This window comes from Trachypithecus francoisi, unplaced genomic scaffold (genome assembly GCF_009764315.1).
Source record: "Trachypithecus francoisi isolate TF-2019V2 unplaced genomic scaffold, Tfra_2.0 Lachesis_group5, whole genome shotgun sequence".
NCBI classification, from domain to species: domain Eukaryota; kingdom Metazoa; phylum Chordata; class Mammalia; order Primates; family Cercopithecidae; genus Trachypithecus; species Trachypithecus francoisi.
In genome coordinates this window covers 80,038,632-80,066,061 of record NW_022681470.1, presented here as the reverse complement: position 1 = coordinate 80,066,061, position 27,430 = coordinate 80,038,632, and the positions used below count along the sequence as shown (strand labels likewise).

At 37.9% G+C, this 27,430-nt stretch overlaps 1 protein-coding gene and 1 pseudogene across 4 annotated transcripts in view; one reads left to right on the top strand and one right to left on the bottom strand.

Annotated features, from left to right (window-relative positions):
* MIA3 (MIA SH3 domain ER export factor 3) overlaps window positions 1–27,430 on the bottom strand; it is a 55,835-nt gene that overhangs the window by 9,362 nt on the left and 19,043 nt on the right. For 2 of the 4 annotated variants that reach the window (XM_033197636.1, XM_033197637.1), the window contains exons 1-14: window positions 16,407–16,689; window positions 15,321–15,452; window positions 11,818–11,839; window positions 10,285–10,373; window positions 9,956–10,033; window positions 9,764–9,874; window positions 8,342–8,413; window positions 8,058–8,162; window positions 7,259–7,381; window positions 7,048–7,159; window positions 6,069–6,124; window positions 5,888–5,978; window positions 5,574–5,712; window positions 287–388 (exon numbers count right to left, since the gene is read on the bottom strand). In XM_033197636.1, coding sequence (XP_033053527.1) covers window positions 287–388; window positions 5,574–5,712; window positions 5,888–5,978; window positions 6,069–6,124; window positions 7,048–7,159; window positions 7,259–7,381; window positions 8,058–8,162; window positions 8,342–8,413; window positions 9,764–9,874; window positions 9,956–10,033; window positions 10,285–10,373; window positions 11,818–11,839; window positions 15,321–15,452; window positions 16,407–16,517 — 1,343 coding nt within the window. In that variant the 5' untranslated portion in view covers window positions 16,518–16,689. Of the gene's footprint in view, window positions 1–286; window positions 389–5,573; window positions 5,713–5,887; window positions 5,979–6,068; window positions 6,125–7,047; window positions 7,160–7,258; window positions 7,382–8,057; window positions 8,163–8,341; window positions 8,414–9,763; window positions 9,875–9,955; window positions 10,034–10,284; window positions 10,374–11,817; window positions 11,840–15,320; window positions 15,453–16,406; window positions 16,690–27,430 lie in introns of those variants that run through there. The other 2 variants (XM_033197634.1, XM_033197635.1) reach the window with 1 other exon arrangement.
* On the top strand, window positions 16,745–19,725 carry LOC117075359 (annotated as a pseudogene).

Here is a 27,430-nt window from a genome sequence, read left to right as displayed (position 1 = left end):
CTATCATATGGCAAAATCACTTTAATGGCTTTTGACACATGTAACAAACTGCCCCCACCTTCCCCCAACCCCCAGAACTGTTTGCACGAATCAAGTTCCCTTACAGTTTTGCCAACACTGGCTATTTGTTAATATTTTTCCATTTGCTAACTTAAAATATAGTTCTTCTTTTTTGTGAATTGATGTATTCCTGTCCTCTAACCATTTATTTATGCTTTTGTGCTAATAAAAAAAGCCAACACTAGTTTCATTAGCCACTGATACCCTCTTTAGAAGGTGAACTTACTTGTAAGTTTTTACTTCCTCTGCAGCCGAAACTGCCTTTTCATCTGCAGCTGACAGCCTGTGCTCTCTTTCTTGTCGTTCATACTCTTCTTGACTCAGTTTCCTAAGATAAAACTGGTTGTCAGTGGAAGTGTTTCTCTTTTCCTCCTGGCATTCTGTCTGAATACTCTAATAAAATCTCACTTCCTATCCTATTCTTAAAAATGCATAGATTATACAAAGTCATAGGAAGGAACTCAAACTGTTCGTCAGGATAAAAATCTAACTATGGCCTGTTGATACATCACCTGCATTTTCTAATGTCTCGTAATTCTCTCTTCATTAGTAAATAATACAAATGTAAAAAAGCACTATGTGTCCCATGGGAAAGACTGTTGTGTTGAAATGATGAATGCGCACTTTTCTTCAATGTAGAAAGCCAGCACTGATCAACCTAACATAGTTATTAAGCTTATTAGGATAATGCAGGAGACAATTACTTCTCTTATTTCTAGCCATGGAAAGACCACTAATTAATTTTCCTATGGGCTGTTTCTCAATCCAGGACTGGTACCATGATAAAGACAGCCAATGAAAGAGCTTTTTGGCCGGGCGCGGTGGCTCAAGCCTGTAATCCCAGCACTTTGGGAGGCCGAGACGGGCGGATCACGAGGTCAGGAGATCGAGACCATCCTGGCTAACATGGTGAAACCCCGTCTCTACTAAAAATACAAAAAAAAACTAGCCGGGCGATGTGGCGGGCGCCTGTAGTCCCAGCTACTCGGGAGGCTGAGGCAGGAGAATGGCATAAACCCGGGAGGCGGAGCTTGCAGTGAGCTGAGATCCGGCCACTGCACTCCAGCCCGGGCGGCAGAGCGAGACTCCGTCTCAAAAAAAAAAAAAAAAAAAAGAGCTTTTTAGAACATGTCCTTAACTGTACAATTAACCCCAGAACATTTTCACACTACAGACATGGAACTCTCCTACCTATTTCAATGGAATCATGATTAAGCAGAGAGACAGATCTGAGTATTGGCAATGCCTGTTGAACAGAAAAAGAATACAAACTGTCCCGTAATCAGGGTGCTATGTACTGGAAATTGGTTTTAACCTGATAACCTTCAAGCTCAAGAGGTCAGCCAACTATAACACAGATTGTAAAGGCAGCAACATTTAATGGTTTAAAAGTGCTACCTGTAGTTACCCTTGTACTTCTTTACTTCTAGTTCTGATGCAAAAGGTACTTGAAAATTTTCTACAATTTGGAAACAAAAATAGAGGAGCTATAGTAAAATAGTAAAAAGGGTTATTAACACTAAAGAGAAAGAAGTGTATGTACTCTTTTACAACTGCTCATTCAATACTTCAGCAAATATTTTATGAGTGGCTATAATATGCTACTTACCTTGTAAGAGGCTAAGATAAAGGCATGGGTATGGTAAGCACCACCTCTGCACTAAAGGGGCTCACAGTTGAATGTGTAAAAGGTGCATATAAGAACAGAACAATCCCTCTCTGACTCTGGCTTAGGAAGGGATGTGGAAAAAACAAGTCTTGAAGAAAGATTCAAGAGAATTTTGTTTCCAATAATGGATGAGTTAGTCTGCAAATGCTGAAAATAAGAACATATGGACAAAAATATAAAGAATGTGCTCGAAGGCATCAGAAAGCTAATAAGGCAGTGAACAAAATCCAGTAGGAAAAAACACAGAATTACAAGTAAGCCTGGCTTGGCATCTTAAGCCATTTTCCCCCAGGTTCATCCGTGCATTGAAGACAATGCAGACATATAAGAAGGTTGAAAAGAACTTTCAACAGATCCCTGGGTTCAGAGAAACAAGAAGTGGAGTTCAGGACTGCCAATGAGAAGGACCCCTAGTAAAAGCCCTAGGCTTTGGGTTGAGACCAGAAAAGAGCTGCACACTTGGAGTACTGAACAGGCAATAAATACAATGTCCTTTAAAGGGACTAAGCCGTTTTTGAATGATTTTAATTGCTAACTGGAATAAAGTAAAGACCACCCGCTAGAGGTAATCTCATATGTTTTCTGTAGGACGATAACATCATCTTAGACCTCAAATTTCCCCGACAGTTCACCACTCCATCAAAACCAACTAGGCATTCCACAAGACAAGACAATGTGATCACAATCTAAAAGACCAGAGGAACACACTCATAAGGGACCCACATAATAGGATTACCACATAGATTTTAAAACAATTGTGCCTTACACATTGAAGGAAGTACAAGTCAAGATTACACATTTCAGCAGAGGATTAGAAACTATAAAAGTGAAAAATAGTGAAACCAAAAAGAACTCAATGATTTTAGCAGATTAGACAACTGAGGTGAGATTTTAGCACATTGGAAGATAGATCAGAAGAAAACAACCAGAATGAAGCAAATTCAGAATGCAGGAGGCACTGGGTGAGGGGTAGGAGTGGGAGATCCTAGTATGTGTAACTGGATTCTCAGGACAAGTGAGAATGAGATAGAATTAATATGTGAAACAAGAGTCTCCAAATTCAAGAGATGTTTATAACCTCAAGCAGTATAAATGCAAAAGAAAAAGCAAGGGGTTAGCGGTGGAGGGGTGATGACAAAACCCTACATGTAGGCACCTCCCAAGAAAACTGCTGAAAAACCAAAAAGAAAAATGACTAAAGGCAGCTAGGGCAGGCATAATACATTTGAAAAAAGAGAAAAGAGAAAATAAGAATGATAATAGATTCCTCAAAGAAATTTTAAACCCAGAAGATAATTGGTTATCTTTAAAGCGCTAAAATTAAACAACTATCAAAATTTCATAACCAGCAGAAAGATCCTTTTAAAACAGAGTCAAAATAAAGACATTTCCATACAAAAGTAAACTCACTGAACCTGCATTAAAGTATATTCTTCAAGTAGAATGAACGTGATCCCAAATGGAAGACTGAAGATGTAGGAAAATGAAGGATGACAGGAACTATAAATAGGTGTGTAAATTGAGTCTCAGCAGGTTAGCACTGTAAAAGACAAAACATTTTGTGGAGTTTGAGCTACACAGACCATTAAAATACATGACCACAACAACATCTAAGTCAGGAGGAAGTTAAAGTCCAGAAAGAGGTAACTTCTCTATTAAGAAAGAGGTAACTATATTATGTCAGACTTTTTAATAAGTCCAGGATACATGCTGTGGCCTTTAACAAGAGGACAAGTAGAACAACTTGTAACCACCAAGCTTAAATAGAGAAGAGCAGAATCATTTAAAATACTCTAACAATTCAAAAAAATGAAAAAAGGGACACAGAACAGGCCACCAAATAGAGAGCAGATACCAATATGTAGATTTCGACTCAAAGATATATTTAGGAATTACATTTAAGAAGCAAATGAGTACCAGTCTCTATGGCTACCTATTTATTTATGCTACAACTCACTCCAAAAAAGACTTTTAGGAGCATAAACATTTGAGTAGGTAGGAGACTGCCAGGCAGAAACAATAAAGGACATTTTTACTACAGAGAAAACAACATACATAAAGACAAAGAGGTTTAGAGTGGCATGGAGGAACGGTTCAGAGTCTGCAGTTCAAGAAGCATCAGAAGAAACCTGCCTCTCCAGCTCAGGACTAGCTGAGGGGAAAGTGGCCTCTACCTGTTAAGGAGTCTGGAATTCACCCTGAAGGAAATGGAGCATCCTTGATAGATTTTAAGCACATAATGACATGGACAGACTTGTATTTTAAAAAGTTCACTCTAGCAACTATATAGACAATCGGAACTGGGAAGAAGCTGTATAAGAAAGACTGGAGATGGGGGGCCGGGCGCGGTGGCTCACGTCTGTAATCCTAGCACTTTGGGAGGCTGAAGCGGACGGATCGCGAGGTCAGGAGATCGAGATCATCCTGGCTAACACGGGTGAAACCCAATGTCTACTAAAAATACAAAAAAAATTAGCTGGGCGTGGTAACGGGCGCCTTGTAGTCCCAGCTACTCGGAAGGCTGAGGCAGGAGAATGGCATGAATCTGGGAGACGGAGTTTGCAGTGAGCCGAGACTGTGCCACTGCACTCCAGCCTGGGTGACAGAGTGAGACTCCGTCAGAAAGAAAACAAGGACAGGACAGGACAGGACAGGACAGGACAGGAAAGGAAAGGAAAGGAAAGACTGGAGATACGTGATTAGCTAGGGACGGGCATAAAAGATGACAAGGGCTTGAACTAACACAGTGACTTTAGGGGTAGACAGTAGAGTACAAACCAGACAAGGAGTCTGAATGAATGTTGGGGAAGTTGAATAAAATACTGCCACATCAATGGGTTAACTGTATAATGAAGAAAAACAGTTGCCATTTAAGTAATTCACATTATTATTGGAGGCAGAGAAGTGTTTTTTTTAAAAAAGTAATGAAATGGGGAATGTCTCTCTGAAGCAGAACAGGCATTTAGAACTGGCCTGAACAAAACCTGGAAAATCTAAACTGGCTGCTTGGTGAGCAAAGAATTAGAGAAAACATTAATGGCATAGTTTCAATATTTAATGGCATACAGCAGTAGCGGTCTAAGCATTTTAAAAAGTTAAGTTTGCTTAGCAAGAGAGGCCTTCTCACACACTGCCATATATACCAAAGATTAAAATATAAGAGCAAACACAAATATCAAGTGCCACAGATAACCTATTTTTAGAGAATTCAGATGTTTTTGTGGAGAAAAAACTAGAACTATAAAAATACAGCTTTCAAAAGGTGCCTGGCTCGAAATTTGAGACATGTATTTCAGAGGATTAATATCTAAATATACATGCCAAATAGTTTTATATTCAAAACTCCTAATATCTTTGCCACAATTCTATTTAGTTTGAATATCTGACTCTGTGAAGTCCAAAACTAAATGCACCTGCAATAAGTAAATTTTCCTTTTTTGAAGTTTTTATTCTACTAAAACACATGTCATACAAAATCACTCAGACTTTTTCAAGGAAATTACATAATTGACCACAAAGAAAGGAAAGCGAAACAAGCGGTGGAGCCACAGATAAGGCATGGCTAGATCTTCCAAAGAGAAGCGCTCCACAGCAGCACCTGTCGGCACCAGCACACTGCTCCCTCTTCAGGGAGCTACAGGCAACAGTTTCTGACTACTGGTTAGAAAGGAAAGAAAAATGCAGCTTATGAGAAACAAAGCAGAAAGAAAGAAGGACAAATTTATACTAATTACAGATGTAAAAAAGTATAAATAATCCTAAAAAATGATAACAGTATCTATATTAGTACACATTTATTTAGTCACATGACAATACAATTCACAGGAAATGATGACAGTCTTACTTTTGCAAAGCCATCTCCTTCTGCTGATAGAGTTCATTCAGAATCTCCACTTTCTGCCTCAAGGTTTTGCATTCATCTTCCAGTCCAGCTTTGGCAGCTTGTAGTGAGTTGCGGTCATCTTCCAATTTCTTTATCTGGTCTGTAAAGGATAAAACATGGGAGTTTTATGTGTGTGCACAAGAACGTGAGAACTTGGTTGGGGGCTGGTGCTGAGAGAAATGAGACGAATGAAAGCAGGAAGCCGCTCTTTATCTTTCTAATGCAATTTTGTATCTTTCCAAGATATAGCAATTTCTTCTCAAGAAGCAACCTACCTTCCAGGTTACACTGAGTGGACACGGAGGCTCTTAGCTTAAGTTGTAAAAGTTTTAGATCCTCTTCAACTACCGATATTGCAGTCTGTGTCTAAAAATTGCAGAAGAGAGAAGTATTCACAAAAGTGAGGCATAGTAAAAGCATTCACAGGTAATTATGGGACTCTAAAAAGGATTATACCCGCGAGACATCCATCATCTGCTTAATCTGATTTTTCATCTTCTCATTCTGGTCACCTAAAAAAACAAAAGGATTTCTTTCATTGCTTTTTCTTCTCTTGCTTTTTAAATTCGTATTTTCTTGATTTACCCAAAACCAAACAATTGTCATGTTCAAACATTTAAAGAACAAACAAAAACAGAACAGGGTTAGACTGACTTTTAAGAGAACTGCAAACTTAAGACTGAAAAACTGAATTCCCATTTGTACATAAACATGTTATACATGCCACTCTTGAGCAAGAAGAAACATGTGAGATAAAGCTCTTTCTTCTCTCTCATATCTACCTCCATCTGGGCTTAGCGTCTTATTCAGAAAGATTCCCTCCTATTCTCCTCCAGAATCTGCTACCAGGTGTGGCTTAAACACCCACTACACAAGCAATATCCAACTTGAGAGAGGGCATCTAGAAACATTGTCCTCATCAGTAAACACTGCTACCCTATAGCCTCCACTCTCATGGCCTTAGTTTATGGATCCAACCACCTCAGCACTCTCAAAACCAGTTGTGGTTTCTTTCATGGCCTTAGTCAGTTTATGCCTCCAACCACCTCAGTACTCTTAAAAACAGTTGTGGGCCTTAAAACCACACAGCTACTGAGACGACAAGTTTTAACAAGTTATCTTCATGAAACTGAGAAACAAGTTTCTACTACTGTATATGTTCAATACTTAGAGGTGTAAGACATGACCAGTGCAGCTCCCATGCATCCTTCTAGTCTCAATGTAAAAACAAAGTCAGTGTTCACTGCATGCTTATTGCTACACCACACCCTAGCAATCCACCTCTGCCCAATGCAAGCAGACATACATTCAAATCCAATGATACGTGTTTACAACTAGAAAGCTTAAGAGGAAATTCAGCCAGGTGAAAAGTAGCACTGGTGCACTTAAAGACAGGAAGGCAAAATGGGTCCATCCTCCTTGGGACTGATCTTACCTCCCACTTCTCCATTTGCTAATTCATCTGAATCATTTCCACCTTTATTTTGACCCTCAGATTCAGATTCACACTCTAACCGATTCAACTGTGTAATGCAATTAGTCAAAGCCTAGAAAAGAAGTAAAAGGGCATTAAGCGTCTTTCCATTTAATTCTCCAGATTTCATAATTCACAAGAATTAAGCTTGTATTCATGAGAATGTACTTACATTAATATTATCATCCTTGTGAGTAAGAGCTACTTCCAAATCTTTCTGAGACTTCTCAAATGATTTGATTTGCTCACTGAGCTCAGCATGTAATTTACTCCAGTCTTCGATTTCCTGCTGCAACTGAAAAGTTAAAACACAAGATTCCCACAGGTTAGGGCTTTTGTACTGGAGACATTAGGACTAAGTGAATGAGACAGGGAAATAAGGAGGCATGCCTCTCCTTGGCCTATCCCTATGGGCTAAGACCTTAGTTAAGCGGGAGGAGAGAGTGGTCCCAACCCTCAGAGCTACAGTGAACACATCAGAGCTGTCAAGGAAATTGGATCTTGTTTATTGCATCCTTCAGAAAATGGTAGCCAAGTCAAATAATTCACTTCCAGAAGGAACAGAAGGGCTCATCCTACTATCTCCCAAGTCCAGACTCCTGCTCATGTAACCTTCCCTTGGCTAGTGAAGCAGTAACTACTCAAAGGAGGGTTATAAAATATCTAACTCTTCGGTCTAAAAAGCCAGTCTATTACCCACTGGAGGCTACTCAAGTTAACAGCAATTGGTGTTTGACAAAACAAGACTACACACTCTGATAGCCAAAATAAATTGTACAGAACAGAAAATCCAGAACAGATAGAGAATGTATACCTACACTCAATTTTGGAAGCATAGTTTAAACTGTGCATATCTAAGAACAGAATCCTGCACATATATTACCTTAAAAATAGATCTGAGAAAAGGCATTCATGAGGTATGATACTGGGTTCTCTATTTTACATGACCTACGACACGCACTTTCCTTTACCTGCTCTTTTTTCTTCTTAAGCCTAGCATTTTCTTCTTGAACCCGATGGCATTCAGACTTCACCTTCTCTTCACTAAGCTTAGCTTCATTAAGTGCAATCTGAACCTAATGCAAAACACTCCTATTAGTGAATTAATTCCAAAGAAAATCAAAAAAAGTTACTTTCCCTGCCCAACATTATGTAGTTTTCATTTTTTGCACATTTTAGCACACATCAAACTTTTGCTCTGCAATCAAACTATAATATAGTATTAACATCCTTCAGGAATTATAGTCAGCCTTACCTCTGAAAATTCTGAGGCATTCATTGAAATAGCATCCTTTAACTTCTCTATAGATTTCTTGTTTTCTGTTATCTGCCATGTAAAAACAGAACACAAAATGTATATTAGGATTTCAGTAGAAACACTGGGATATGTACTGAAAAGAAGAAACATCAACAAAGTATGTCCCAGAACCACCCGCTATGTTTCAGGTAAAAGCAGGTGTTTCAGTTTTGCCCTAGGGAAACATCAAGAACTTAAAGACGTAAGGGAAAATAATCGAAGGCATAAATATTTCATGGCATACACAACCTTCCTGGTTAGAATAAAATGTGGTAGATGACCAGACTAAAAGGTGAAAGAAGAGAAACTGAAAAAACTTTTAAGTAAACAGTTCAAATCAATGTGACTTTTTTTTTCTTGTAGCAAGAGAAAAAAAATCCCCAAGGTACTTTAAAAATGCTCTTGCCTTGGGAGGCCGAGACGGGCGGATCACGAGGTCAGGAGATCGAGATCATCCTGGCTAATAACACGGTGAAACCCCGTCTCTACTAAAAAAATACAAAAAACTAGCCGGGCGAGGTGGCGGGCGCCTGTAGTCCCAGCTACTCGGGAGGCTGAGGCAGGAAAATGGCGTAAACCCGGGAGGCGGAGCTTGCAGTGAGCTGAGATCCGGCCACTGCACTCCAGCCTGGGCGACAGAGCGAGACTCCATCTCAAAAAAAAATAAAAAAAATAAATAAATAAAAATAAAAATAAAAATGCTCTTGCCTAAATTAAAAATGGTAGGACTGGAGTGAGAATAGACAGATCACCCATATAGAAGAATTCTAGATAATTTATGAAGATTCTGGCTCCTCAACGGGACAGAGCATAACCCTTTTTCACTGTGGGCTGTGTTAGCAACTTCCTTCCAAAGGGTACAATAATGCAAAGAGTTAAAAAAAAAAAAAAAAAAAAAAGTAATTTTACAGTGAAGAAATGTGGCAATACTACCTCAGTGAGGTCATCTAGATTAATAGGGTGTGGGATTTATGGGAACGCTCTCTACTATCTTTGCAACTTTTAGGTCATTCTAAAACTATTCTATTTGTAAAATGTTTACAGCAAAAAAAAAAAAAAAACTTTGCAAAACAAAACAAAACAAAACACAAGGACTGTTCAACTGGGTTGTGGTTTCCTAGTTGTTCCACATGTTTCAGAGGGCAGAGCCAAGCAATATGACAATTACCGAGGGTTGAGAACCAAAATACTTCCTAGGCCCATAAGAATAACTTCTTGTGTAAGTACTTAAAATTCCACAAAAATGGACAGAAGTAGGTGCAACTTCCCTGACTCGTACTCTTACTTCACATAACAGCGAGGAAAATAAAGAGTTCAACTCAATCTACAAAAGAGTTCAAAACCCAAATTGTTAGTAACACTTAGCAGCAAAACTCTTACCAAGTCTTGATTCTTGACATTCTGTTCTCTCTCTGACTCTAACATAACACGAAGATTTTTAGCTGCATCACCCAGAATTTCATTGTTTTTTTCAAGTGTCTTGATTTTATCCTACAAAAAAGATATTAAGGTTAGTTATACTCATTACTTATACTTTCGTTTTAAAATGTAATCCCCAAAATAAGTTTTTACCTTAAATTTAATTGCTTCATCAGAGAGAATCATATTTTGTTTCCTGGTTTCCTGAACATGTTTCTTTGATTCCTTGATCTACATAAAATAAAGCATTCAGAATCCAGAAATATAAAGTATAGTGCTACCAGAACTCAATTTCAAGTGACTGACCTCTTACAGAGGAAAACAGTACTTTACACATATGACTGCTTAAGATCTGGATGGTTTATAGGAATTAATGGAATAATAAATATTATTTTAAAATACCATAGTAACTGAACTATAAGATAGGTGAAAATAATTCAAGCTGGGACCATGGGATAAAAAAAAAAAAAGAATAACTATACCTTCTGTTCATAATTTGACAATTTTTGTACAAGTTCTGTATTTTCTTTCATGATAATCTTCAACTTCTCAGAAATTTGCTGTTCCGTGACTGAAAAAAGAAAAAAATAATGAGGTTATTATGATCACTAAATTAAACTGAATTACCCAATGGATCAGCAGCAAAGACATGTTATCTGGCACTATCAGGAAAAAGAACTTCTTAGCATAACTATTATGGTTTTAAAAAGTGATATGGTTTGGGTCTGTGTCTCCACCAAATCTTATGTCAAATTATAGCCCCCAGTGTCCCCAGTGTTCAGGTGGGGCCTGGTGGAAGGTGATTGGATCACAGGGGTAGATTTCTCACAAGTGGTTTATCACCATCCCTGTGGTGCTGTTCTATGATGGTGACTGAGTTCTTGTGGAATCTGGTTGTTTAAAAGTATGCAGCAACTCCCCGCTAACTCTCGCTCCTGCTCCCACCATGTAAGAAGGCCTGCTCTCACTTTGCCTTCTGCTATGAGTAAAAGCTCCCTGAGGCCTCGTCAGAAGCATATGCCACTATACTTCCTATAGCCTGCAGAAACATGAGCTAATTAAACTTCTTATAAATTACCCAGTTTCAGGTGTTTCTTTTTTTGAGACAGGGTCTTGCTTGTTGCCCAGGCTGGAGTTCAGTGGTACAATCTCAGCTCACTGCAAACTCCACCTCCCAAGCTCAAGCAATCCTCCTGCCTCAGCCTCCTGAGTAGCTGGGACTACAGATGTGTGTCACCACACCCAGCTAATTTTTGTATTTTTTTTTAATAGAGACAGGGTTTCTCCATGTTGCCCAGGCTGGTCTCAAACTCCTGAGCTCAAGCAATCCTCCTGCTTTGGCCTCCCAAAGTGTTGGGATTACAGGCGTGAACCACCACACCTGGCCTTGGGTATTTCTTTACAGCAGTGAGAAAACAGATTAATACAAAAAGCAATCTGCTAACAAGAATAAGGACGTAAAAATACTGTTACAATTTAAGAAAAATATAATAAGAACCTTTATTTCAATGAGAGTCTAATTTATTTCCAAGATGGGAAATACAGTAAAATGTTATAGCTCAGTATTCCTCCCTGCATGAAGCATCTTTCTTCTCAGAAAATGGCATCACTTCAAATATGTCATTTGCAAAGAGAAATAGAAAATGCAGTCATGCTGATTGACATTTCTAGTCCTCAAATTATCTACTTAAATAAATATTTAATGTACTGACTAAATCATTAGCACAGAAACACTGGTCACATGGAATAAATTGGTACTACATCAACATTTAAGGTCAATCTGCCTCAAATTAATTATCTTCTCCCTACTCCCGCAATTTGTTCCTCTTCATCTCCTATCTCAGTTGGTAGCATCACCATTTCCTCTATCATCCAACCTGGCAACCTAGGAATAGTAAAGTTTTCAGAAGCTATAAGTCAGTCAGATATCAGAAGTCACTAAAACTACTTATATATAAAACCAATATCAAACACCAATACAGAGGGAATAGTACAAAATAAGCCAAAAGATTTACCTTGATATACTCTACTCTTCACCTAGAAAAGAAAAATAAAATTAAATTTGATGTCAAACATTTTATTAACAGATGTACATAGTTTCTAATACAACTGTCAGAATTGTAACCAAATGAGTTTAATAATAGTTTGGTTTAGCATGAATCCACAAGATGAAAAAAATTTAAAAAGGTTAAAAAGCATTTCAAATGTAACCAGTAGTGATATGTTGTAGTCTGACAGATAAAGCACTAAGGTAAATATCTTACTCTGCAGCTTAAAGAGATGTTTATATATCTAAATGAGCACCAGTTTTATGAAATGAGCACTTAATTTGAATAACAGAAATGGCTAATATTTTTGTGATAAATATTTTAACATTTTATTTATTCATTTTATTTATTTGACAGCTCCAAATAGCCAGAATGAAATCTAAAAACAATGACTACTCAAAAAGACTCTGAGGAAACAAAATTAAAGGTATGATCTTTGTACTAAGACACACACCTCTTTTGCTCACCAGAAAACATCTCAGAAATCCTATTCAAAATTGACTACTGGCTGAATTTTAAAATAATTCTATTAATACTTAGCTAGATCATTTGATTTTCCTAGACCACTAAAAACAGTGCTCATAAACCTGACAGGGAAGGGAAGACTGCTAGAGGAAAATGCATAAGCAACAAGAGAAATGACAACTATCATCTTCCTGAAAGGGCAAAACCCAAATCATCCCCTAAAGACAGCACTAAATTATAGGACAAGAAAATCTAAGCAGTAACTAATTTCTTAAAAAGAGTATTACTAAATTTCTTTGCAACCCAGAACATATTTTCCCTTTCAAATATTATGTTGATGAGATGCTAACACCAGTCCACAAATCATCCATAATCTCAGCAAATATACTGTTTACATAATATACTGTATTACTGTATATAGTAATTAATATACTGCATACATAATAATTACAGTATTTAAATCTCACTTATAATACCATTGTTATAGGAATATGCATTCAGAAAATTCCAACATGGAAAGAAATCACTATCTCTCTAATGTCACGGCCTTGCTAATGAGAGTAAACTTCCTCTGCTCCATTTTACCCAAACTAACAGGCAAGTAGAGACCAAGGTTCCAAAAGTCAAGTGTTGAGGAACAGCAGTTAGGACACAGAGCGTATACAACTTTCTAAAAAATGAAAATGGCGTCAGAATTTTTTTATTAACAAATAGGAGAAACGAGGGAAATGTAAAATGTTTTCACATTTTCCCCTTCCATTTACCCTTTGATTCTCCTTTTTTATCTGAAGAAAAGCACCACGAGGTTAGAGAAGGCCTCATAGGAGAAAAGACCCTTCCTTTTAAGTAATTTTACAATCAATTGTGAAAGCAGAGAAAATTTATTAATGAGGATATATGTGATATAATTATGAAATCAGAAAAAGAGTACTCAGTTTTAGAAAGATTGGCACACAATAATTTTGGCCATTTTAACTGTGAAGTTTCAATAGAAAGCTTTTCATCTGCAAAGTTCATTTACACAAAATAATCTTCTCCCAATTATGTTAAATAACTATGAAGCCGAATGCTACATAGTATAATCATAAATATGTACAAGTATGAGTATACATACTTATACATACATATGTTTAAGTCTGAAAGACAAATTCTGCACAGAAGATTAAAAAATTAATGGTGTGTCTTTACACAGGATATAATTTGTATTTCCAAATAAAAATATATTTTCTGAGTAAAACAGTACATGATCAAATCAGAAAATCTGGGAAATACACATTTTTTAAAAACTGAAAACTTACCTCATCTCCTAGATATAAGAATTTTTATCATTTTGTTGTATTTCCTTGCAGCATTTATTTTCTGTGTGTATGTTGATGTAATATACAGTTTATCTATACCTTAAAGTCTTGGTTTCTACTTTTCTTCTACTTCATGTTAAATTGTGAGTATTTGTTGTGGCCCTATGTCTTTGAATTATATCAAGCAGCCTAATATCCCATTATATGAACATACAATAATTTAACAACTTTCCCACTGTGAATCACAGTAGGTTGTGTCAAAGTTTTCACTCTAATAAATACTGTTCTACTGAATGCTCTTATGTAAGATATTTAAAACTTTTTTTTTGAGACAGAGTCTCATTTTGCTGCCTAGGCTAGACTGTAGTGGCATGATCTGCCTCCCCGTTTCAAGCGATTCTCCTGCCTCAGCCTCCTGAGTAGCTGGGATTACAGGCTCTCGCCATCACCCCCGGCTAATTTTTGTATTTTTAGTAGAGACGGGGTTTTGTCTTGTAGGCCAGGCTGGTCTCGAACTCCTGGCCTTATGTGATCCACCCGCCTCTGCCTCCCAAAGTGCTAGTATTATAGGTGTGAGCCACCACACCTGGCCATGTAAGATATTTAACACACGATCGGTTATTTCTTTGTTTTTTTTTTTTTTGAGATGGAGGAGTCTCACTCTGTCACTCAGGCTGGAGTGCAGTGGCGCATCTCGGCTCACTGCAGCCTCCACCTCCCAGGTTCAAGCGATTCTCTGCCTCAGCATCCCAAGTAGCTGGGATTACGGGCATGTGCCACAACACCCCGCTAATTTTTGTATTTTTAGTAGAGATGGGGTTTCATTATGTTGGCTTGCCTAGTCTCAAACTCCTGGCCTCAAGTGATCTGCCTGCTTCGGACTCCCAAAGTGCTGAGATTACAGGCGTTGAGCCACTGTGCCTGGCTGACTGGTTATTTCTTTAGGATTGATTACTAGACATGATATTAATACAATATAAAAGGCTATAACCATTTTTAAGGCTTATGATACACATCATGAAACTATTTTTCAGGATGGCTCTAAGAATTCCTAGTTCTACTAACAGTGTACATATGACCTACCTAATTCTTTCTTTTTTTCCTTTGTGAGTTGAAATAAAGACCCACCTAATTCTTAATATTTAGATTTTGATATAAGGGACATATAAACTGAAGTTTTCCCATTGAGATTATACGTGTTGTCTTACCCACTTAAGAATTTACCGGCCGGGCGCGGTGGCTCAAGCCTGTAATCCCAGCACTTTGGGAGGCCGAGACGGGCGAATCACGAGGTCAGGAGATCGAGACCATCCTGGCGAACACGGTGAAACCCCGTCTCTACTAAAAAAATATAAAAAATTAGCCGGGCGAGATGGCGGGCGCCTGTAGTCCCAGCTACTCGGGAGGCTGAGGCGAGAGAATGGCGTCAACCCGGGAGGCGGAGCTTGCAGTTAGCTGAGATCCGGCCACTGCACTCCAGCCTGGGCGACAGAGCGAGACTCCGTCTCAACAACAACAAAAAAAAAAAAAAAAAAAAAAAAAAAAGAATTTACCAACACAAAAATTATACTAAATTATTGTACAAGGTTAGCTTGAATTAAAAGCATTAATATATGTTCACATTAGAAACTGAAAAAGAAACAAAAGGGCTGTGATTATAAAACCATACTTGAATTTATGAGTTAAAGTATGCATTAATTTACTCACAACAAGGACAGTTCTCCAGAAGAAAACGGCAAACGAAACAATTCCCAAGAAGGCAGTGATAAGTACAGGTTTCCATGGCAATCCATAAAAATCAGGCCCAGGCTGAACATCATCAGGCAATGTAGCAACTAGCTGAAATGGGCATGTTAGAAATAATGAGAAACCTTAAAGAAGCTTACCATAAAGCAGTCACAAAGACTCATTCATAGAAATTCTAAACCAACTCTATCAGATACCTATACCCTCAAAAATCTTCAGTAGCTCTCACTGTTTCAAGAAAAATAGGATACTGGGAGTCTCACACTTATTGTTTGGCTTGTTGTGTTCTGAAGTACTATGAGTCTGAATGTCTTTAGGTTGGGCATATATTTCTAGTTTACAATAGGCCCTGATACAATATGTTATCTAAAACATGGCTGGAATCTCTCTGCATCACACTTTTCTCTTGAATAGGTTGTTTTTTATTGCTGAAAAACCACATAAGATATAAAACCTTATATATATAAGTAACCAACTTTTTATGGTTGCAAATAAAACCAATATGATGATAACGAATACCACAAATACTGTGTTATTCCTCTAAGATTTAAAATCTTAAATCGACTCTTACATAAACAAAGAACAAATGCTAAGTTTGGATAGCTCCTGATAACTGATCTAGATAAACCGCTTTGAATTTAGTGCCTTAATTCTAAACGTTTCCTTGAAAACAGTGCATTAAACACCTGTCTGATCTATGCTGTTTCCATAGCCCTCTACAAGTACACTACCATACTGGCCCCATCCCCCAACAGAGCCGGGGTTATGAGGAAAAGACCTGTAAGCCCTCTGTGTTTTGATCGTGACTTCACACCAGAACATAAAGTGCTGTAACTTCGTAAGTACTAAAAAAAAAAAAAAAAAAAGGGACGAAACCGTCTCAAACACACTCCCACCTGCCTCCCTGAACAGCACAGAAACGTCTTGCTTTCCTTGGATCTGACACACGCCATTTCTCCTTTGCACAATCAATGCACCCACTCTCCTCAGCACTCATCCACCCGCCTGTGACAGCTTGAGTCCCTCCCTGGGAATGGGGACTGTCACCTCCAGCAGCTTGGCTATGAAGGCTGCGTAGAGCACCGACAGGGGTCCCAGAAGTTCCGGGTCCCCCGGGGTAGCGGTGATAGAAGGCACAGTGGCGGGTACTGAGTCCATTGTGTAGAACAGCTGAATGCAAGCGACAATTCCCAGGGGGAATGGCACTGGGTCCCCTGTCTTTCCGAGCTTCCTCCTCCGGAAAGGCCCCAGTTCAGGGGGCGGACTCTCGGATTGAACTTCGCCTTCCACCGCTGCCGGCACTTTCGCTTTATGCCGCCTACAAAGCACGTCATCAGCCATTGCCCCTGGCGCATGTCAAGGCACCAAAAGAGTTGGCCCGCGAGGGCGGGGCCAGAGCGGACGGAACCAACTCTCGAGGGGGCGGGAGAAGAGCGAATGGGGAGCGGAAGACTCCAAGTAAGGAGGCGGAAGTGACTGACGCTTCCGCCAGGAGCCTGCGACTTACAGAGCCCCGGAGTAAGGAGGCAGGGATTTACGTAGAGGAGGATTGTGGGCGGCAGCTGGGGAAAAGGAGAAAGGCAGGCCTCTCGTGCCGGCCCGGAGCTGACCCTTCCGGTCACAGCGTGGAAGGACCACCGCTCAGATGGGGCGCCGCTGCCGTGCGCGGCCTTTCTTCCTTGCCCACTCAGTCCTCTGCTTAGCGTTCCGCCTCCCGACCTCCATTGCACTGGCTGTCTCACATTCCTGCCGACACTCTTATTAAAAAGCCTTACCCAGGAGTCATGTCATCCTGTCACCCCCATGCACGTGGGTTCAGTTATGGGTCCCACTTTTTTTTTTTTAGATGGTGGCTACGGGAAAGGGGAGGGAGTCTCCCTATGTTGCCCAAGCTGGACTCAAACTCCGGGGCTCAAGCCATCTGAGAAGCTGGGACTACAAGTGGCCGGCCACATCTTAAGGTTACATGACTTGTGGAAAAGGACAAGGATAATGAATAGTATGGAAATCACGTTCCAAAAGTTGAAGAAACCGGGGACATTTAATCTGTGGGGGAAAAAAATGGTATCTGTAGATAAAAATACCATTTTTAGACCTTTAAAGGTTTATCTTCGAGTTGAATATAAAGTCAACTCAGAGGAACAATCAAGCAAGAACACGCAGGAAAACCCTAAGAAAGAAGATAGATGAAGGGTGTGGTACAAGAGGAGGGCAGGATCTGTAATAACAGTATGGTACTGGCCCAAGAATGCAGACCCACCATGGGGCAGAATAAAAAATCCAGAAATAGACCCCACTGCACTGGAAATTTGGGATACAGCAAGTCAGCTGGTTAACAGACTTATAATAAGTGGTATTACATATCTAGATAACAATATGGAAAATAAAACTGGATCTTTTTCTCATTGTTCAGAAATTCCAAGTTAATCAGAAACCTGAATGTAAAAAATGAAAACAAGTAGTTAAAATTGAGTGACTGTCTCTGTGTATTATGTGAGTGGGCAAGACCTTCCTAATTATGTATCAAAATCCGAAAGCAACAAAGAAAATGATGTGTAAATTTGATTACTGAAAAACAAAACGCCCAACCCCATCCACAAAAATTGCAAAATAATCCAAGTTTGGCAATGGTAACCTAAGAAAAAATATTTGTAACATATTATGAAGGATTAATATTCCTAAAATATAAAGTGCTTTACAAATAAGAAGATAGCCACCAGCAAACCTATAGAAAAATGGGCTGAAGTAATGAACAGATCCCAGGAAAAGAAATGCAAATAATTTAAAAACATATGGAAACATGCTCTGCCTCACTCATAATACAAGAAATACAAATTGACCCTACAATGAAATATGATTTCTCACTTATCTTGGCAAGATCCAAACATTTGGACAACACACTCTATAGATGAGAGAATGTGGAGGAAGCAGGCACTCTCTATGCTGATCTCTATATAAAATCATACAATCCCTATGATTTGGCAACGTTTCCAGAAATAACTTGTATATTTATCTACTGACTCAACAATCCCACTTCTAAAGATCTATCTCAAAGATACTGGGGATATAACAACAAATGCTGAAAAAATATATGCACAAAACTATATTATTCCAGCATTACTTATAACAAAAGACTAGAAACAACCAAAATGGCCATGAATGAAAGACATATTGAACACAACAAAGTATACTGTGAAGCTATAAAAGAAAGTAATTTTATATACTGCTAGGGCATGCTGTCAGAATACACTTTTTTAAAGGTAGAGAAAAGTAGAGACTACTACTTTTATCTAAGAAAGTCAGGATTTTTTTCTTTATAGCTTTGAGGGAAATATGACATTCAATACGTTATGTTTTTAAAGTACACAGTTTGATCAGTTTTGCATATGAATATGCCTGTGAAACCATCATCACAACCAACATAGTGAACCTCCCAAAGTCTCCTTATTCCCTTGGTAATCTCCTGCTCCTTTTCACCCCTTCCTGCCCCTGAAACAGAATTTCTGTCATAATAGATTAGTTTGCATTTCCTAAAGTTTTATATGTATGTAATAATGCACAGTTATATTTTCTCTGGCTTCTCTCAGCATAATATGAAATTCACCCACATTGCTGCACATATCTATAATGGTTCATTTGTTTTTATTGCTGAGTAGCATTTCATTGTATGGGTGTGCCATAACCTGTTTATCTGTCATCTATGGATGGATATTTGATTTTTTCCAGTTTTAGGCTTTTATAAATAAAACTTCCAAGACTATCATGGAGATGAATCTGCCACAGCTAGAAATGCTCAAGAACCAGCTTGTCCACGTCCTTTGCCCAGCTCAAAGTGGTACAGACCAAGTATGCAGAAGCCAAGGACTGTCTGAACATGCTGAGTATGAGCAACGAAGGAACAGAATTACTTGTCCCACTGACGAGTTCGATGTATGTCCCTGAGTAGCTGCATGATGTGGAACATGTGCTCATCGATGTACGAACTGGGTACTATGTAGAAAAGATAGCTGAGGATGCCAAGGACTTCTTCAAGAGGAAGACAGACTTCCTAACCAAGCAGATGGAGAAAATCCACCAGCTCTCCAGGAGCACGCCATGAAACTGGCTGTCATGGAAATGATGAGTCAGACGATTCAGCAGCGCAGAGCCCTGGGGGCAGCTCAGGCTACTGCTAAGACCTGAGAGTTTGGTGCAGAAATGGGGCAGAGGGATACCCCTTGGGCGTGGCTTCCTGGTGCCAGGGAAGGGAAAGGTCTTATGTTTAATGCCAATAAATGTGCCAGCTGGGCAGAAAAAATAAACTGTCAAAAACATTGATCTACAAGTCTTTCTATGCATGTATAATTTATTTTCACTTGGGTAAATGTGTCTCAGGTAAATGTGTCCCAGGTAAATGTTTAGGAGAAGAATGGCTGGATCATATGCCCAGTGTAGGTATACCTTCTTAAGAAACTGACAAGCTGTTTTCCAAGATAGCTGTACCACTTCACATCCCCACCAGCAGTGTATGATACTTCCATTTCCTCCACATCTTCTCGAACACATGGTATAATCATTTTTTTAAATTTTAGCCATTATAATAAGTGTGTAGTGGTAACTCATTCTGCTTTAAATTGGCATTTCCCTGATAATTATGCTGAATATTTTTTAATGTGCTTACTTGCAATTGGTATATCTTCCTTGGTAAAGTGTAATTTTACTGTATTACATTTCTTTAGATGAATGTTGAAGTTATGTATTCTGAATACAAATATTTTATCAGATAGATGCTTTGCAGTGACTCTTTCCCAGTCTGTAGTTTGTATAACAGTGTTTTTTAAAGAGATGTTTTTATTTTGATTAAATCCAAATTATCAAATTTCTCCTTTATGAATCATACTTTTGATGTCAACTGTAAGAAATCTTTGCCTAATCCAAGTTCAACAAAATTTTTCTCTTAATTTTTCCTAGAAGTTTTACAGTTTTAGGGTTTACATTTAAGTCTATGATCCGCTTTGAGTTAATTTATGTACATGATGTGAGGTATGGATCAATTTTTTGCATATAAATATCTAATAGTTTGGGTACCATTTGTTGAAAAGACTTTCCTTTTTCCATTTAATTGTCTTTCCACCTTTGTCAGAAGTCCATTGTCATACATGTATAAATCTATTTCTGGATTTTCTATTTTGTTCCAATGGTCTATTCATCTGCTGTCTTAATTACTAGAGCTTTATAATAAGTCTTGAAATTACATGATGCTTGGGCTATTCGAGGTCCTCTGCATTTTCCATATGAATTGTAGAATCAGCTTGTCATTTAAAAAACATCCTTCTGAGATTTTAATTGGGGTTATGTTAATGCAAGTGATCAAATTGGGGAGCTTAACAATATAGTCTTCTGACTCATAAACAAGGTCTATCTCTCCATGTATTTAGGTCTTCTTTAATTTCTATCAGCAATATTTTATAGTTTTCAATGCATATGTCTTACATGCTTTTTGCCACATTTATCCGTAAGTACTCCATATTTTTGATACTATTGTACATGGAATTTAACTTCAATTTCCAATTGTTCATTGCTAGTACATATAAATACAATTGCTTTTAGATGTAAATCTTTATCTAGCAACCTTACTAAACTTAGTACTTATCTAGCAGATTTTTTCTACATCCCACCAGATTTTATGCATGTTGTCTGCAAAAAAAGACAATTTTACTTCTTTCCCAATCTGGACACATTTTATTTCTTTTTCTTGCCTTAGTGCACTGGCTATTGCCTTACAACACTGAACAGATGTAATGAGAGTAGACATTCTTGTTTCACTTCTGGATCTTGGGGGGAAGACATTCCATCATTCACTATTAAGTATGATGTTCATTTTAAATCTTTCATAAAAGCGATTTAAGTTCCCTTCCATTCTTAGTTTGTTGATAAATTTATTGTTTTTTAAATTACACAGTAATCAATTTTAGTTTTTTTCGAAGTGGTTTTCAGTGTTTACTGAACTGAAGATATGGATTGACTTTTTAAAGTTTGGCATTATGGTTAATTACACTGATTTTCAAATGTTAAAGAAACTTCGTATTCTCGGTATAAATTCTATTTGGTCATAGAGTATTTTCCTTTTTATATATTGTTGGATTTGATTTGCTAAAATTTTTGTTTAGAGTTTTTATACCAATGTTGATGAGAGATACTGGTCTGTGGTTTTCTTTCTTACTTGTCTTTGTCTTTGCCTTATTTTGATATCCTGGTAACATTAGCTTCATACAATGAGCTGGGAAGTATTTTCTGCTCTTCAGTTTAATAGATGAGTTTGTGTAGAACTTGTATTATTTCTTCCTCGTAAGTTTAATAGAATTTAGCAGTGAAGCCATCGGGGCGTGGGTTTTCTTTCTGGAAAGGTTTTTAGCTGTAAATCCAATTTATTTAATAGTCATAAGGTTATCTGTTTCCTCCCGAATGAGCTTTTGCAGTCTGTGTCTTAGACAGAATTTCTTCACCTAAATTGTCAAATTAGTTGACGTTAAGTTGCTCATAATATTCCATTATAATTCTAACATTTGAAGAATCTGTGGTGATGTCTTTCTGACTGCTGCTATTGGTAATCTGTATTCCCTACATTCTTTCCCTGTTCACTTTGGCTATGGTTAATCAATTTTATTAATCTCAAAGAACCAGGTTTTGGTTACATTGATTTTCTCTCTTTTCCTTTTGTTTTCTATTTCATTAAATTATTCTCTTATCTTCATTATTTCTTTTATTCTGCTTGAGGATTAGTTTGCTCTTCTTTCTCTAGTCTCTTACAGTGGAAAATGAAGTCACTTATTTGAGACCTTTTTTTTTTCTAATATAGGTAGTGCTATACATTTCCCACTAGTGCTTTGGCGACACTGTACACACTTGATATATTTGTTTTCATTTTATTGTGTTTATTCTTTTTTCTTTTCTTGAGACAAGGTCTCATTCTGTCACTTAGGCTGGAGTGCAGTGGTGCAATCCCTGCTCACTGCAGCCTCGATCTCCTGGGCTCAAGCAACCCTCCCACTTCAGCCTCCTGAGTAGCTGGACTACAGACACGTGCCACCATGCCCAGCTTTTGTGTGTGTGTGTGTGTGTGTGTGTGTGTGTGTGTGTGTTTTGTAGAAACAGTATTTCACCATGTTGTTCAGGCTGGTCTCAAAGTTCTGGGCACAAGTGATCCTCCTGCCTCAGCCTTCCAAAGTGCTAGGATGCCACTGCGCCTGGCCTGTTTTCATTTTCATTCATCTCAAAATACTAATTTCTCCTTTTCCTTTTAAACTCATAAGATGATAAGAGAAAAGTGTGTCACCTAGTTTCCAAATATTTGGGGATTTTCCAGATATTTCCATTATTGATTTCTAACTTAATTATATTGTGAAGAGAACACACTTTGTACTACTTGAATCATTTTATATTCATTAGACTTGTTTTATGGCTGATAATATAGTTCATTTTGGTAAATGCTTCATGTGCACTAAAAAGTATATGTATGATGCTCTTCTTGGGTGGAATGTTCTATAAACATCTATAAGGTCAAACTGGTTAATGATGATGTTCATAACTTCTAGATCCTTATTGACTTCCTATTCTATCAGTTATTGAGAAGGGGTACTGAAATCTCCAATTATAATTGTAAATTTATTTTTTTTCATTGTCGTTCTATCCATTTTTGCTTCATGTGTTTTGAAGATACATTATTAGGAGCACATTCATTTAGGATTTTTATATCCTCTTAATTAATGGACCATTTTATCATAAGAAATGGACTTTCTTTATCCCTAGTCATGTACTTTGCTCTGGAATCTTCTTTGGTTTAATATAGCCACTCCAGCTTCCATTTGACTAGTGTTAGCATGGGATATCTTTTCTCAATCTTTTTAGTTTTAACTTTTTTCTATCTTTTTATATAAAGTTTATAGACATCTAGTTGGGTCTTGCTTCTTTACCCAATCTGACAAACTTTTCCTTTTAATTGGGGTATTTAGACAAGTTCCACCTACTGTGATTACTGATATAGTTAAAAGTTTAGCATCCTTTTTTTCAATTTGTCCCACCTGTTCTTTGTTCCCATCTTCTTTCTCTTATTCTGCCTCCTTATCAGTCTTTTTAATTATTCCGATTTATCTCATTTATTGGCCTATTAGCTATAACTCTGTTATATTAGTGGTTGCTTTATAGGGTTTATAGTATACATTCTCAACTTATCACAGTCTATCTTCAAATGACACTACACTATTTCATTTACATAATAATAACTTTATGATAGTTACTACCATTTCTCCCTCTTCTGACCTTTACACTATTATCACACATTTAACTTTTACATATTTTCTAAACCCCATAGTATACTGATATTTGTCTTTAAAGTCAATTAACTTTTAAAGATATTTAAATAATAAGAAAATAGTTTTATATATTTATCCACAAGGTTATCATCTGGCATTCTTCACTCCTTTGTGTAGTGCCATATTGTCATTTTCCATCAGCCTAAAGGACTTCCTTTAACCTTTCTTATGGTGCAAGTGTGTTGGTGAATTCTTTCAGCTCTTGTATGTTGTTGTCAGAAAAGGTCTTCATTTCATCACCTTTGGTTTTGAAAGATATTTTGCAGGGTTTGATGTTGCAGGTCAACAGTATTGCTCTTTTAAAGCTATTACTCCACTGTATGCTCTCATGCCTTATTAATGACAAGAAGTCTGATGTCATCCGTGACATAGTTCCTCTCTCTCTGTGTAAAATGTCTTTCTGCTCTGTTTTGAGCAATCTGATTATGACAGACCTTGGAGCAGTTTTCTTCATGCTTCTTGTGCTATGGGTTTCACTTAGCTTCTTGGGTCTGTGGCTTTACAGTTTTCATAAATTCTGGAAAAATTTCAGTCATTATTTCTTCAAATATTTTTCCAAATGCCTTTTCTCCCCTCTTCTATAGAAATTCCAGTTATACATCTATTAGGCTGCTTGACAGTGTCCCACAGGTCACTGATGATATGTTCACATTTCTCAGGGTCTTTTTCCCCCTTTGTGTTTCATCGAGAATAGCTTCTATTGCTGTATCTTCGAGTTCACTAATCTTTTCATCTACAGTGGCTACTCTGGCATGAATCCCTTCTGGTGCATTTATCGTCTCAGGCACTGTGTAGTTTTTCATCTCCAGAAATTTGATTTGGGTCTTTTTAAAAAACAACTCTTTCATGTCTCTCCTTACTTTTTTAACATCCAAAATACAGGAATAGTCACTGTTTTAATACCCTTGCCTAAATCTAACATCTCTGGCAGTTCTTAGTTGGCTTTGATGGTTTGATTTTTCTCCTCATCCTGGGTCATATTTTCTTGCTTCTTCGCATGCCTGATAATCTTTGATTGTATGTCATGCTTACGAACACATATCCTTGAGCTTTGCTCTAGGATGCAATTCAATTACTTGGAAACAGTTTGGTTTTGAGTCTTAAAATTTGTCAGGCAAGACATTAGTAGCATTTAGTCAGAGGCAAGACCCTTCTAAGAACTCTGGATCTCCCTACTATTATTAGGTTTTCCAGGCACTATTTCTAGCCCTGTGTCAAAAACCATTCCTTCTGATCACTTAGATGATTTCTGTGACTTTGAGTAGTTCTGTTACACACATGCTTACGAACTCCTAACCTCCCAAAGTGCTCGGATTACAGGCATGAGCCACCACGCCCAGCCCATAGTATCCACCTTTCTGGTACCTTTTCCTGCATATTTCAGATGTCTCAGTCTCCCTGAACTTTGATCTCTGCCTCCTCTGCAAGATTGGTGTACTCTGCTTGTGTTCCCCATCCCTGCACTGAGGTCAAGAAAGTACCGCCAGGTAGAAAGCTGGGAGGTTGTAGAGCTCACCTATTTGTTCCCTTTCTCTCAGGGGTCACAATTTTGTGCTGCCTGTTGTTCTCTATATGAAAAAGTTTTTAAAATATATTTTGTCTAGTTTGTTTATTGCTTTCAGTGGGAGGGTGAGTCTCATACCAGTTACGCTGTCTATGGAGTTCTTTCTGTTATTGTTGTTGTTACTGCAGTGCATTCACTGAAGAAACAGTTTTGTTTGGCTCCTAAGGTGTATGATGGTCTATATTTTACTGACTACATCCCCCTGGTATATTTTAACATGTTTCTCTGGTTCTTTATATTTCCTGGGAATTGGTAGTTGGATCAGTAGTCAAATTCAAATTCAATTTTGTTTGTCAAGAATACCTAATAGGAGATGTTGTGTACTTCCATCTGGAGGCATTTAACATCTGAGTGTCCCTCTTTTTTTAAAATTATCTTATATTGTTCCTTCATTTAAAGGCTGGGATATTTCTACAAAGAGAAAATTATGATCAAGTATTCTTTATACTGAGATTTGGCTTGTATAGTTAAGGCAGGGTAAATATTTGATTCTTTTTCTTTAAACAATTTTCAAAATAATGAGTTAGACAACTCATTATTCTTGGCATTATCAAGTGATGTCCAAAGGGTTCGAGACCAGCCTGGCCAACATGGTGAAACCCCGTCTCTACTGAAAAATACAAAAATTAGCCAGGCGCGGTGATGGGCACCTGTAATCCCAACTACTCAGGAGGCTGAGGCAGGAGAATCACTTGAACCCGGGAGGTGGAGGATGCAATGAACCGAGAAGGCACCACTGCACTCTAGCCTGGGCAACAGAGCAAGACTCTGTCTCAAAAAAAAAAAAAAAGATGGACACTATGAACAAAAAGAGTTCCAGAAATATGCAAGGAGATCTCCCCTTCAGCCTCAGCCTGAATTCTAAACAGTACCTGTGTAGGGTAAGACTCCTTGAGGATGGGCAAAGAATAACTAAAGGAAAAAAGAACAACTGTAAGCTGAACAATTCCCAGAGTTGTCACAGGGCTGCAAGACATTTGAATTCCAGCTAGTCAGAGTGAACTGACACACAAAAAGTATGGCCAATAAGCAGTGAAAAAGTGCTCAGTATCGTTAATCATCAGGAATTACAATTAAAACCGCAAAGACATACCCACTACAATAGCTAAAATTTAAGACTGATAATACCAAGTGTTAGGGGAGGTGTGGTCAAATGGAAGTTTCATTAATTGCTGCTGGAAGTATAAAATGGTACAGTCACTTTTGGGAATTATTGGGCGATGGTCCCATGGATTCTCTGCTTTTGTATATTTGAAATTTTCCAGGATAAAATGCTAAAATAAATTAAAATATAACTTCAAATATTTAAAGGATTACTATGTAAAAAGAGAATTAGATTCTACAGAGGAAATCATGGAGGAAAATTTGGAGTCAGTATAAGAATGAACTAGGCAACAAAGGAATGTATAGCCTTGCAAGGTAGGCGGCTCACACTAGGAACTGGTGATGCACAGGTCCTAAAAATGGCAGGATTAGAGTACAGGGAATTGCTATGACTACTGAGAAGTTTTTTTAAGCCTTTCAAAAGTCAGAATTACACTTTATACCTCTTGGAATCTTTTATTCCTAGCACAATTTCTGGTACATATTTAGCCATCAAAATGCTCTTTTGACAATCCCTCTCAAGTCGGCATCTTATAACACTGTGCCTTTATATTTTGCCATTCATGTCTGTCATTCCCTGTTATCCCCTAATCACAGATTGTATCCTACACCACTCCTATATGTCCCAACCCAGGCCTAGAAGAGGGCTCTGTGTGTATCTAGAAATATGATTAATAAAGAATTCCTGCTACAACTGGGGCTGTTAAATTTTTCAAGTGATAATTTCATTCTGAAAACAAAATTCTGAATTCTGAGACTGTCTTAATCCCTGAAAATTTCATTATTCCAACTGTACAGATTAAAATACACACCTTTACCCAGGTGACAATCACCAGCAAAACCATGACTAATACTGAAAAATGGTTTGGATTTCCTACTTGTTTTCCATCCTGGTGGTCTTTCCCCTGAAACCCCCAGGTATTCAATGTCTTTCTATGCCCTCTGATCATCCAAATGAGAATTAGGTGAGGGATGAGATCTTACACAATGCCAGATGCTACACCAGACATTTTACATTACCATATCATTTAATTCTTACCAACAATTGGAGT